This window comes from Micromys minutus (assembly GCF_963924665.1).
Source record: "Micromys minutus genome assembly, chromosome: 18".
Classification (NCBI taxonomy): domain Eukaryota; kingdom Metazoa; phylum Chordata; class Mammalia; order Rodentia; family Muridae; genus Micromys; species Micromys minutus.
In genome coordinates this window covers 52,122,906-52,137,322 of record NC_137953.1, presented here as the reverse complement: position 1 = coordinate 52,137,322, position 14,417 = coordinate 52,122,906, and the positions used below count along the sequence as shown (strand labels likewise).

The following is a 14,417-nucleotide window of genomic DNA, read 5'->3' as shown; positions in this document are numbered from 1 at the left end:
ACGCCTTGTTGTGAGCCCTCCATAGCTTCAGTAATGGTGTCAGGCCTTGAGCCTCCCCTTGAGTTCGACCGCACTTTGGGCCTGTCTCTGGACCTCCTTTTCCTCAGGCACTTCTCCATTTTTGACTCTGAAGTTCTCTCAGACAGAAACAATCATGGGTCAGAGTTACTGACTGTGGGATGGCAACTCCATCTCTCACCTGATGCCATCTTTTTCCTGGAGGTGGGCTCTACAAGTTCCATCTCCCCAGTGAAGGAGATTTTATCTAAGGTTCTTCCCTTTGAGTCCTGAGAGTCTCTCACCTCCCAGGTCTTTTGTATATTATATTCTAGAGGCTCCCCCTACCTCCTACTTCTTGAGGTTGTGTTTCCATTTTTCTGCTGGTCCGCAGTGCTTCAGTCCTTTTCCCCTGAACCTAATACCTGATCATGTTCTTCTCCCCCCATTCCCCATCCCCTTTCTTAACCAGGTCACTCCCTTCCTCCTCCTGGGATTGCTTTCTTCTTCCTCCCACGTAGGATCAAGGTATCCTCACATGGACCCTTCAGCTTGTTAACTTTTTTGAGTTCTGTGAAATGTATCCTGGTTATTCTGTAGATGTTTTTTTGCTAATATACACTTATTAGTGAGTACAAACATGAATATTTTGGGGGTCTGAGTTACCTCACTCAGGATATTTTCTAGTTCCATCCATTTGCCTACAAAACTCAGGATGTCCTTGATACTAAGAGCTGAGTAGTATTCCATTGTGTAAATGAATCAAATTTTCTGTATCTATTCTGTGGTGGGACATCTAGGTTGTTTCTAGTTTGGGGCTATGACAAAAATAGGCCACAATGAATTTAGTAGAACATGTGCCCCTGTGACATGATGGGGCATCTTTTGGGTACATGCCCAAGAGTGGTAAGTTTGAATTTTCAGGTAGATCTATTTTCAGAGTGCTTGTACCAGTTTGTCATCCCACCAGTGATAGAGGAGTGCTCCTTCTCCACATTCTTGCCTATATGTGTTGTCACCTGAGGTCTTGATCTTAGCCACTCTGATTAGTGTAAAGTGGAATCTGAGGGTCATTTTAATTTTCATTTCCCTGATCACTAAGGTCTTTGAACCTTTCTTTAAGTGCTTCTCAGCCATTTGAGAACTATGTGGGGGTTTGATGGGGATTGCATTGAATCTGTAGATTGCCTTTGGTGTGATGGCCACTCTATGAGCATGGGAAATTACTCCATTTTCTGAGATCCTCGATTTCTTTCTTGAGAGACTTGAAGCTATTGTCATACAGATCTTTCACTTGCTTGGTTAGAGTTACCCCAAAATACTTTATATTATATTTGGCTGTTGTGAAAGGAGTTGTTTCCCTAATTTCTTTCTCAGCTCGTTCATCATTTTTATAAAGGAAGGCTACTGATTTTTTTATTTAATTTTATATCCTACAACCTTGCTGAAGTTATCAGCTGTAGCAGTTATCTGGCAAAACTTTTAGAGTTGCTTATGTATACTCATATCACCTGTAAATAGAGATACCTTTACTTATTCTTTGCCAATTTGTATCCCCTTGGTCTCTTTTTGTTGTCTTATTGTTCTGGCTACAACTTAGAGTACTATATTGAATAGATATGGGGAGAGTCTGCCTCCTTTTCTTGTCCCCGATTCTAGTGGGATTGCTTTAACTATCTCTCACTTTAACTTTACATTGGCTGTTGGTTTGCAGTAAATTGCTTTTATTATGTTTAGGTATGAACCTTGAATTCCTGATCACTCCATTACTTTAAACATGAAGGGATGTTACATCTTGTCAAATACGTTTTCTACTCTAAGGAGATGATCATGTGATTTATTTTCTTTGAGTGTGTTTATATAGTGGATTACATTAATGGGTTTTTATATATTGAACCAAACTTGCATCCCTGCGATGAAGTCTACATGATTGTTTTAATGTGTAAGAATATGTAATGAACTAAATATTAAGAGCTTTTCTACTGATTTACAGGGTTTCAAGGATATTTCTCTTGAGAGATTTATACATGGAGGAGCAAATGTCACCGGATTCCAGTTGGTAGATTTTAATACACCCATGGTAACCAAACTAATGGATCGCTGGAAGAAACTTGATCAGAGAGAATATCCAGGATCTGAAACACCTCCAAAGGTATTCAGTTTTGTATATTTTTGTATATTGTATACTTCGTTTTTTTTAACTTTTTGTTATTTTATGTGTATAAGTGTTTTGCCTTCATGGATGTCTATGTGCTATGGTTGTGCATTATGCTCTCAAAGGACAGAAGAGGAAGTAATAGCCACTAGAACTGGTGTTACTGGTGGTTATAAGTCACCATATGGGTACAAGGAACAGAACCTGAGTCCCACAGAAAAGCAGTAAGTGTTCTTAGCTGACAAGCCAAATCACCAGATCATGTTACTATCTTTTATTCTATGATTCTTTTTTTTTTGTATTTTAGACATGTTGTGGCATCTGCTCACTCTCCTTGCACTAAAAATATGACTGAGTACTTTGTGAATGTTTGTGTAGCTCAGACAGTGAATAAAGTACTTGCTATGACGCATGAGAGCCTGAGCTCATCCCTGGGACCCACATACAAATCAGTAGTGCAGAAGTGTATCCTGTAATCCCACGTCTGGAACGTGAAGGCCAGAGGCTTACTGCTAAGTCAGTATAGCTAATCCAGGAGTGCTGGCATTCAGTGACAGGCCTTGTCCTAAACAACAAGGTGGAGAGCAGGAGAAAACATCACCTGAAGAGATTTCTAGCCTCCAGATATTCTAAGACAGGTGTTATCTCAATAGTTTAATATTATCGACAAAGATGATAGCATGAAAGCCTGCTCGAACCCCCTCCCTCCAAAAAAGCTTGGAATACCAAAGAAAACCATCCACAGAACTTATGAAGTTCAAAAAGACCATAAAGTAAATGCCTCAGTCCTTCTTAGAAGGGAGAACAAAACAGGGGAGGAAATACAAGGTCAAATAGAGGAGCAGGGATTAAAGAAAAGATCTACAGAGACAGCCTCCCCTGGAGAACCACCCCATATGTAGCCACCAAACCCAAGCACTATTGGTGATGCCAAGAAGTGTTTACTGGCAGGAACATGATATGGATGCCTCCTCAGAGGCTCTGCCAGAGTCATATAGATACAGATGAGGATGCTTGCTGCTAAACATCAGATTGAACATGGGAGCCCGGTGAAAGAGCTAGAGAAAGGACTGAAAGAGCTGAAGGGTTTGCTCCCTCATGGGAATAACAACACCATCATCAGTCAAGGCACTGAGGTGGAGAGAGTTATTGGGAGAGGGTGCACCCTCATGGAAGCAAGTTAAGGAAGAGGAGAGTGGGGAGTGGAGAGGAAGGGTATAACATTTGAAATGTAAATATGGAAAATATCCGATAAAATTGAAAAAAGTTTTAAAAAAAGAAAAGAAAGCCTGCTCACTCAGAGAGTCAAAGCAAGCACCCAGCTGACCTTCCTCCACAGCTGATGTCCCAAAAGAAAAAGTTCCTTGGGTACACTTTCTCTACAACCCCTGAAACTGAAAGTCCCGCCCTTTTACTTCCTGTGTATCTCACTATCTGTCTTCCTGACTTCCTCTTGCACTGTGTGGTTTTGTCCTATGTATACTTTTTCCTGGTTAACTGTTTGCTTGCTCGACCTCTTGATCTATGGTTGCCTTTATTTAGTCCTGTTTACAATAAACAGAAAGCTCTTAGATGTGTGTTAGGGTTGAGTCACACCACAACTAGAAACAGATTTTTCCAGTAAATAAAACTATCTCAGGTTCACAGTATGATCAAATATCCTACAATTCACAGGTGAGACCAACTACAGATACACATGCCTACGTACAATCATACATATGCCACACACACACACAGACACACACACACACACACAGACACACACACACACACACACACACACACACACACACACACACAAAGACATTCAGACACTACAAAAATAATTTTCAAATGTCTGCATAGAACAAAAGGGATCAACTCAAGCAGTTTCTTGTGGTCTTCTAGATGAACATTTAAAGTTTCATATTTAGAAGTTTTATTAACTAATATTTAAATAGAGATGACTATTATTAATGTTCTAACCAGATCAAGACACCTTTGAAAAAGTAGTTTATATTGAGAAGATAAATTTTTTAAATTGCAGGCAATAAAAAATGTAAAGCTTTTGTTTGAAATGCAATGTTTCTTTCAATAGAGGAGTTAAAGCACTAAGCTCTTCATTTTTTTTCTTTAATTTTATGTATTCATATGTCCGTGTATGGGTTTGTGTATATGAGTGCATTCAGAGTCTAAAAGAGGGTGCCAGATCCATGAAGATGTGGTTTCTGGCAGTGATAAGAAATGATATGGGTGCTGAGAACAAAATTCAGTCATCTGCAAGAGTAACAAGTGCTTTTCATTACTGAGCTATCTTTTCTGATGTGTATGTGTGTGTGTGTCTGTGTATGGCATGATATGACATATGTGACATATATACCATATTATATACATATACCGTATTAATATAACTGTGTGTTTCAGATGACATTGTATATTATCAAAAAAGAGTTAATATAGTTTTAAATCAAAAACGGATTTAAGAGTTTAACATAGATTTAAGAAAGAGTCACTTGGGAAAAAATGGTAAACATTGAAAAAGAATCAGCTTGATGTATGTGTGTATGAAGATATGATATATATACATATATATGCATGTCTGTGCATATACATATATGTATGCATATATACACTTATTTATACATATACATGCAAACAAATACATATAAATAGGTATCATGAGTGTGTCATTAACATTTGCAGAGGAAGTTCATAAGTTTCTACTGATGGGTGCATTTTGTCTCATCTAAAAGAATGGGTCCTGGATATCATATCAATGAGGCCATTCTCCTCTGACCACCACTTAGTTTTCTTGAGCACAACATAACAAATATTAATATTTAATCATTCCTCAGCAATGCATTTCAGTAGGCTTTTAATATATAATTTGAAATTTACACAGAGAAAAACTTAAAACCATGAGTATAAACACCTATTTTATTTTCTAGCTATAACCTTTTTGTTCGTTTTGGTTTTGGTTTTGGGTTTAATTTTTGGTTTTGTATTAAATTGACTGTCAACTTCCCCTATTCGATATTGAAATTAGACAGTTACCTTACAAAAGCAGGGAATTACAAAATAAAGTATCAACATGATGGCCACTGTATGCCAATCATGGTTGACATTTGAATGCTTTGGAGGTGTTAGGTGAATATGGTAATTGGCTTCCTGTCAGTAACAGTCAGAGGTCCTGGGCTTCAGCTGGTTTCTGGAATTTGGCTTCTCCCATCACCACACTGCCCCGTCAAGTCTGACACATCATGGAGGTACTGTCACCTAATAAGATAAGATGCACTGCCAGGATGCTCAGTCAGATAATCAAATCTGTTGGATGCTTCTGGAAAAATTGGTTTGCCATAGTCTATGCCATCAAATTCCTTTCATTAAACCCTCAGTTTATACATTTTCCCTATAAAAAGCGGCCTAAAGTAAAAAGTGAACTCACATTGCTCTCTCAAATCCTGCTTTGGAAAGTTAGTATTTTTTTTTAATAGATTTGTTTATTTTATGTATGGGAATTGACTGTAGCTCTCAGACACACCAGAAGAGAACATCAGATCCCATTACAGATGGTTGTGAGCCACCATGTGGTTGCTGGGAATTGAACTCAGGACCTCTGGAGGAGCAGTCAGTGCTCTTAACGGCTGAGCCATCATGGAGAATTAGTCTTATGCATATTAAATAAATCTTGCTCACCTGGCTTTTTAAAGAAATGTCAGAGGTACATGAAATGCATAAAACACAATCACTTTAATATCACCTTTTTGAAATTTTTATACTGTTTCTTTGGGCTAATTATTATGCTATATTTTGTAGTGTGTGGTTCATTGACAACTATTTATATTTAAAGAATTTTAATAAAAATTACATAAATACAGCTACATATCATATTAGAATCCACACCGCATATAAAGTTTTCACAGATCTTACCATGATTCTGGGCACCCAGAAAATATTTAATATACCTATTATCATTTTTATTAGTTATTTTATTTATTTAAATTTTGAATGTTATCCCCTTTCCCAGTGTCCCCTTCACACACTCCATATACCATCCCCCTTCCCCATGCTTCTACGAGGAAACTCCTGCACCCACCCAGCTACTAACGCCTGAGCACTCTACAATTCTCCTCCACTGAAGAAATGAGCCTACACAGGACCAAGGGCCTCCCCTCCCATTAATGCCACATAAAGCCATCCTCTGCTACATATGCAGCTGGAGCCATGGGTCCTTCTATGTGTGTTCTTAGTTAGTGGTTTAGTGCCTGGAAATTCTGAGGGGTCTGGTTGGTTGATATTGTTGTTCTTTTATGGGGCTGCAAACACCTTCAGCTCCTTAGGTCATTCCCCTTACTCCTCCATTGGGACCCCCATGCTCAGTCCAATGTCCGACTGTGAACATCCTCATCTGTATTGGTCAGATTCTGACAGAGCCTTTCAGGAGACAGCTGTATTAGGCTCCTCAGAGCAAGCACTTCTTGGCATCAGCAATAGTGCCTGGGTTTGGTGTCTGTATATGAGATGGATCCCAGGTGGGGCAGTCTCTGGGTAGCCTGTCCTTCGGTCTCTGCTCCACTCTTTGCCCCTGTATTTGGGGGTGGGGGGAGACAGGAGCATTTCTGGGTTAAAATATTGGAAATAGGTGGTGACCCCATCCCTCAAGATGGGACTGTGCCTAACCTCTGGATATGGTCTCTACAGGTTCTCTCTCCCTGTGTTGGGTATTATAGCTAATGTCATCTTAGTTGGGTCCTGGGAGCCTCTTGCTTTCCTGCCTATTAATGGTAGGACATTTCTGGTACCTAATGATGTCTCCCTCCAGTTGCCCATGTCCCATATCTACACACCTCTATTCAAATTTCTTGGCGCTCTGTACATCTCCCCATCTCTTCACATATTGATCCTGTCCCACCTTCCCTCCCCCACTCCTTCTTATCTCCCAAGTCCCTTCCATTCTACTTCCTGGGATTATTTTGTTCCTCCTACTTAGTAGGACTGAGGCATCCACATTACATTTTGGTCTTCTTTTTTTTGAGCTTCATGTGATCTTGGAGTTGTATCATGGGTATTCCAGGCTTCCTTTTGGCTGATAGCTACTTATAAGTGAGTACATACCATGTGTGTTCTTTTGTGTCTGGGTTACCTCACTCAGGATGATACTTTCTAGTTCCATCTACTTGGATACAAATGTCTTAAAGTCATTGATTTTAATAACTATATAAACTGCATAAATGAACCACATTTTCTATATTCATTCCCCTATTGAGGGATATCTGGGTACTTTGCAGCTTCTGACTATTATAAATAAGTTTGCTATGAACATAGTGGAATATGTGTACTTGTTATATGTTGTGGCATCTTTTGGAATATGCCCAGGAGTGATATAGCTGAATCATCAGGTAGTACTATATCCAATTTTCTGAGAAACCATCAGACTGATTTACAGAGTAGTGGTACCAGCTTGCAATAGCACCAGCAATGGAGAAATGTTCCTTTTCTACACACATTTGACAGCAATCTGATGTCACCTGGATTTTTTACCTTAGCCATTCTGACTGGTGTGAGGTGGAATCGCAAGGTCCTTTTGATTTGCATTTCCCTGATGACTAAGGTTGTTGAACATTTCTTTAGGTGCTTCTCAGTCATTCAAGATTCCTCAGTTAAGAATTCATTGTTTAGCTCTGTACCCCATTTTTAGTAGGGTTATTTGGTTGTCTGGAGTCTAAGTTCTTGAGTTCTTTGAATATATTAGATATTAACCCACTATCAGATGTAGAATTGGTAAAGATCTTTTCCAAATCTGTAGGTTACCATTTTGTCTTAATGACAGTGTCCTTTGCCTTACAGAAGTTGGCCACTTTTATGAGGTTCCATTGTTGATTGTTGATCTCAGAGCATAAGCCATTGGTATTCTGTTCAGGAAACTTCAACCTGTGCCATGTGTTCAAGGCTCTTTCTCACTTATTTTTTCTGTTAGTTTCAATGTATATGGTTTTATGTGGAGGTCCTTGATCCACTTGGGTTTGAGCTTTGTATAAGGAGATAAGAATGGGTCAATTTGCATTCTTCTACATACTAACTGCTAGTAGAACCAGCACCATTTGTTGAAAACGCTGTCCTTTTTCCACTGGTTTTAGCTCCTTTGTCAAAGATCAAGTAACCATAGGTGTGTAGGTTCATTTCTGGGTCTTCAATTCTATTCCATTGATCTTCCTGCCTGTCTCTGTACCAATACCATGCAGTTTTTATGATGACTGCTCTGCAATACATCTTGAGATAAAAAATGGTGATTTCCCATAAGTTCTTTTATTGTTGAGAATAGTTTTTGGTATCCTAGGTTTTTGGTTATTCCAAATAAATTTGAGAATAGCTCTTTCTAACTCTATGAAGAATTGAGCTGGAATTTTGATGGGTGTTAGACTGAATTGGTAGATTGCTTTCAGGAAGATGGCCATTTTTACTATATTAATCCTGCCAATCCTATAGCATGGAAAATCTTTCTATCTTCTAAGATTGTCTCTTTTTTTTTTTTTCTCAGAGACTTTTAGTTCTTGCTTGGTTAAAGTCACATAGAGGTACTTTATAATATTTGTGACTATTGTGAAGGGTGCTGCTTCCCTAATTTTTTCTCAATCTGTTTTTTCTTTGAGTAAAGGAAGATTTGTTTGAGTCAATATTATCCAATATTAGAATGGCTACTACAGATTGTTTCTTGGGACCATTAGCTTGATTTTTTTCCAGCTCTTTACTCTGAGGTAGTGTCTATCTTTGTTGCAGATGTTGATTTCCTGTATACAGCAAAATGCTGGGTCCTGTTTACATATCCACTCTGTGAGTTTATGTCTTTTTATTGAGAAATTGAGTCCATTGACATTAGAGATAATAAGTAACAGTGATTGTTGCTTCCTCTTATTTTTGTTGTTAATGGTGGAATTATGTTTGTGGAGCTATCTTTGTTTGGGTTTGTTGAAAGATTAGTTTCTTTCCTTTTCTAGGGTGTAGTTTCCCTCCTTGTATTAAAGTTTTCCATCTATTATCCTTCATAGGACTGGATTTGTTGAAACATATTATTTAAATTTGGTTTTGTCATTGAATATCTTGGTTTCTCTGTTTATAATAGTTGAAAGTTTTGCTGCGTATACTAGCCTGGGCTAGTATTTGTGTTCTCTTAAGGTCTGTATGACATCTAGCCAGGATTTTCTGGCTTTTAGAGTCTTTGTTGAGATATCTGGTGTGATTCTGATAGGTTTCCCTTTATATGTTGCTTGACCTTTTTCCCTTACTGCTTTAAACATTCTTACTTTGTTTTGTGCATTTGGTTTTTTGATTATTATGTAATGGGAGGAATTTATTTTCTGGTCCACTTTAGTTGTGGTTCTGTGGGATTTCATATATGTTCATGGGCATCTGTTCCTTTGGGTTAGGGAAGTTTTTTTCTATAATTTTGTTGAAGATGTTTATTGGCCCTTTGAGTTGGGAATTTTCACTCTCTTCTATATCTATTATCCCTAGGTTTGGTCTTCTCATTGTGTCCTGGATTTCTTAGATGTTTTGGGTTAGGAGCCTTTTGCATTCTGCACATTTTTTATGGTGTCTTCTGAACCTGAGCTTTTCTCTTCTTTCTCTTGTATTCTGTTGGTGATGTTTGTGTCTATGACTCCTGGTCTCTTTTCTAAGTTTTCTATCTCCAGGGTTGTCTTCCTTTGTAATTACTTTATTGATTCTATCTCCATTTTTAGATCATGGATGGTTTTGTTCAATTCCTTCACCTGTTTAATTGTGTTTTACTGTTCTTTAAGGGATTTATGTGTTTTCTCTTTAAGGGCTTCTACCTGTTTAAGTGTTTTCTCCTGTATTTCTTAAGGGAGTTGTTTATGTCCTCCTTTAGGTTCTCTATCATCATCCTGAGATGTGATCTGTAAATCAGAATAGTGATGTTCAGGAGTCATGGTGTATCCAGTACCTGCTGTGTTTGGAGAACTGGGTTCTGATGATGGCAATTATCCTTAGTTATTGTTGCTTATGTTCTTGTGCTTGCCTCTTGCCATCTTGTCATTTCTGGTGTTAGCTGTTCTAGATGTCTCAGACTGTAGCTTTTTCCTCCTGCAATCCTGTAAACCTGTAATATTTGGTGTGTTAGCACTCCTGGGAGACAATCTCTCTAGCAGGATTGGGGTGCAGAGAACAGTGGCTCATGGTCTACTCTGGGGTACAGATAGAAACCAGAAGGATTGTGTCCTGGGCTATTCCAGGGATCCTGTCACATATTATCATATAATATACATTTTTACCCTTTGTGATTATGTTCTGAAAACTTTATTTAACAATAAGTGATACAAATATTAAGCCATTGTTTTCAAAAGAAATGTAAGATTGTTTTATGAGGGTTTCCGGTTCCGACCTTCTGTTGGTTAATCAATACATTGTTTTATTCATTTTAGTTAAGTTGTTTTTCTTCCTTAACATTGACCTACAGCTACTCCTCATAGGGAATTTACTTCATACATATATTTGTCAGAAGCACCAGAGTGTTCTCACATGATGACCATTAGGCAGCAATCGATGCTATGTTTCAGCTGTAAAACACCCTGTTTAAAAAAAGCAAAAATTTTGGTAAAACAGCACCTACTGAGTAACAAATAGTATACATGTTTACATCATGAGATTAGAAACAAAAAATATAATGTTCCTTTATTTAACTAGCACTGGAACTTTCCATATTGTCTGAACCAAATGTTCTGCTTCTCTGTACATGCTTATAAGTGCCTGAAAATATCAGTTAACTATTGATGTGGAGATTGCAAATAAATGTTAATGGGTACAGAAATTTAAAACCAGAGTCCATAAATGGTGAGTGATGGGTATAATTAACTCAATTGTATTTCTATTGGTTAATATTTACCTCAAGAATCAACACATAATCTCTGGTCTCATCACTTTCTTTCAGTAAAAGAAATAATAATTACTAATAATAATGAAATATGGCCATAAAGGTTCTTTTGATTTCATCATTTGTTGCTGCTGTTCTGATGCCCCAGATAAACAGAACTGTTCCCTTTGGTCACTGGCACCATGCCGGTGTCATCTGCATAGTCTTTCAACTTTATCTGAACTATCCACTTATTACAACTTTACCTCAAAGTCTATTTCAAGTTCCACTGATCTTCCTTTATACTCTCCATGATATTAGATTCTGCTGATCCCAACCAGGACTTACCCACCTTCACATTCTAGTATTTCCTAGCCAGTAGGTTCAGCAGCCAGCTTGTTAGTAATAAAAGTCAACCTCACAACAGCTACAGTCAACAATTTTTTTCTATCTTTCTGTAACTTATACAGTTTATATTTTAGAAACCTAGGAGTAACAGAATTTGAATTTATTTTAGTGCTTTCTCTTCAAAGTCCAATTTCCTCTACGTCACACTAATCCTGCCAGTGTTTGTCTTCTATACCTAAAAATGTTGAGAAGCAGATTTCACTTCCTATTCTGATTGATGGGTAGGACAGGAAAGAACTGGCTAAGAGGTTGTTTTAAAGCTGCTTACAAATGAGATGTTTGTTTAATATATATTTTCTACATGTCATCTTAAATCTGGGTGTCCATAAATACACCTTCCTACAATGTGCTACAGTAAGGCACATGAGAAGCAGGTGGGTTTTTGACAAGGTAAAACCACTTTAAGACTCTAAGCTTCTGTCAGCTTTTGGGTCCAGCTGGTTGTTTGCTTTGTGCTGTACCCCACTGTGTGACCTCATTTCCTGTTTCTACAGAAAAGTAAATTTGTCTTTATTTTGTCAAGCCCCCCTCAGCTTTGTTCTCCCTGCTTGGAATGGGGGGAGGGGCTTTCTTACTCTTTTATCCTGCACATCATGACTTTTGTCCATTGGGTCTTTATTCCTCCTTTTTATCGTCTTGCCTTGGAAGAAGATGTCTTTGGAGGATTTTTCTCCTCAGAGACATGTTGGGTTGAGCAAGAGAGAAGGCACATTAATATTTAGTGTAGCATTTTGCTTCTTTTCCGTCAGCTGCTCCATCCGACCTAAGAGGGCACAGGCCTTTGTTTCCATCTATGGTATTGTATCCTGGATGCTCAGTTAGCAACTCTCTTAGTTTACATGATACTTATACATCCTTTTAATACAAGACTCATGTTCAATTTCTCTACTACTTACACTGCTTTCATGGAATTCATGTAGTTTTAGTTTTTCTCTTCCTTGAAATGCTAGATCTTCAGTGTACCAATCATATTATCACTGTTTAGTTTCTACATTTACAATTCCAAATGGGTTTTCTTCATTTATGGGGAAAAAGAAAACTAAAAATGAAAAGTTTACTCCCTGATTCACATGGCACAATCCTGCCCCTGATACACATGTAGAAAATGTTAATTATAATGAATTTCTGAAGTAGATAATGAAGCCATGACTAGTAGTTGATAAATACTATGTCCTATCATCCATGCATTTGATAAGTCTCTAATCAAATGTCACCAAGATCTACCCCCAGTCACATTTTCCTATTTGTCTCCCCTCACATGCTGCTCTGCAGTAATAATCTTGCCCAGGGGCTCATTCTGCTCAAAGAGACACATGGATGATCATCAAAACGCAGATGGTTTATACTTTCTTTATCTACATTGATACCAGCACGGAAAGTTAGAGCATTTGTTAGTCTATCAAATTAAGATAGGTATAAATCTTGTTGAAATTGAATACAATTGTTGGTATCTCTGGCACTGCATTTCTCAATAACAACACATAATTCCTCTGGTGGATTTTAGTCCCACATTGGGTGTAATCTGTTCCATGAAATACAAACAAAAATAAAACCACCATATTACCACCAGCCAGCAGGCCAGCTGATCTGGCCTGTTCTCATTTCAGCAGATTCTCTGACCCAGAGCTCTAAACTCTCTCCACCCAACTCGCTTAAGTTCCTATGGCAAGTGGCTACCATGACAGCCCCATGCATCCAAAATCACACTGCTAGCTGATTTACATTTATCCCAAACACTTTGCCACCATACCTTTCTCTCTGGAATCCATCTGAGTCGCCAAGGGAAGCAAAACACTCTACAGACTTAGTTTAGAATTAATGGGTAGCACAATCGCTGGGCGCAGCAGCTAGTATCCTAAATTTGTAAGCCATTTTAAGTTAAACTCTTCCTGTAGTGAATACTGGCAGATCAGCCATCTAAACCAGCAGCCTTTTAGTGACATTTTTCCTCCATGCTTCCTCAGGCTTAAAACAAGTCACCTTTTCCTGCCTTTTCTCTTACCCTCTTCAACTCGAAAACCATGCCTACTCCTTGCTCCTTGATTGGTATCCTGAAATCTTTATTCATTAGAATAAGGTTCTGCGACAAACAAATATAGATATTGCAAGTGAAAATAAAAAAAAAAAAAATGAATGCAAAGCAAATCTTTGAGAATACTGCTAGGCATTCGGGAGACGGGGAAGAACAGCCCTCTTGGAGCTAAGCCACTGCATGCGGGATGTAGCAGCAGAGCCTGTCATACCCATCCTTTACCTGTTTACACTGAAATACAGCACAAAGCCCCAACCCATGGCATCTTTTTCTTCCAGATGAAAATTTGTGCTTTAGGGTCTCTATTTTCAAGGTGGGTTTTCTTCTTTAAAATTAGAGCAATATGATGGGGCACACAGTCTTTGTCATCAATTAACTATCGGTACCATGCTAGCTCTGGAAAAAGATGGAGTTTTTGACATAACCCACAGAGGTTCCAGATTGCTCGTTGTTCTAGACTTTAACATTTGTCTTTCTACACGCTTTAACCTGCTCAGTACACCTCTGCTCTCACTTACGACGGAGTCCTGGTGATGGCTGAAACTTTCCGAAGTCTCAGAAGACAAAAAATTGATATTTCAAGGAGAGGAAATGCTGGGGACTGCCTGGCGAACCCCGCTGCTCCCTGGGGCCAGGGAATCGACATGGAAAGAACACTCAAGCAGGTAACGCATACTTTTGCTTTATTTCACGATATTTTGCAAAAAATGATATGTTAAAACCAGACTAATCCATCTGAGTATTAATGTCTATGACAGTTTCCATGTTAATACATGAAGCATTTAGCAGTGTGAAAACATTTTAGTTGAACTGAAGTGGTTATTCCTTCATAGATGTGTAGTCAAGATAACACAACAAACCCATAAAAGTCTAAAACAATGAAGTTGTTCAGTGTAGACACATTTGGTTAACAGGAGGCCAGTGTTCCATAAAAATCACTCAAGGACCCAGCCTGCAGAAGAGCTGACATTTTTGAA

At 38.3% G+C, this 14,417-nt stretch overlaps 1 protein-coding gene across 3 annotated transcripts in view; it reads left to right on the top strand.

The window, feature by feature from the left end:
* Positions 1–14,417, top strand: part of GRIA4 (glutamate ionotropic receptor AMPA type subunit 4) — a gene marked incomplete at both ends in the record, with an annotated part of 362,750 nt that overhangs the window by 280,708 nt on the left and 67,625 nt on the right. For all 3 annotated transcript variants that reach the window (XM_080931806.1, XM_080931807.1, XM_080931808.1), the window contains 2 exons: positions 1,991–2,149; positions 13,938–14,105. In XM_080931806.1, coding sequence (XP_080787932.1) covers positions 1,991–2,149; positions 13,938–14,105 — 327 coding nt within the window. The remainder of the gene's footprint in view (positions 1–1,990; positions 2,150–13,937; positions 14,106–14,417) is intronic.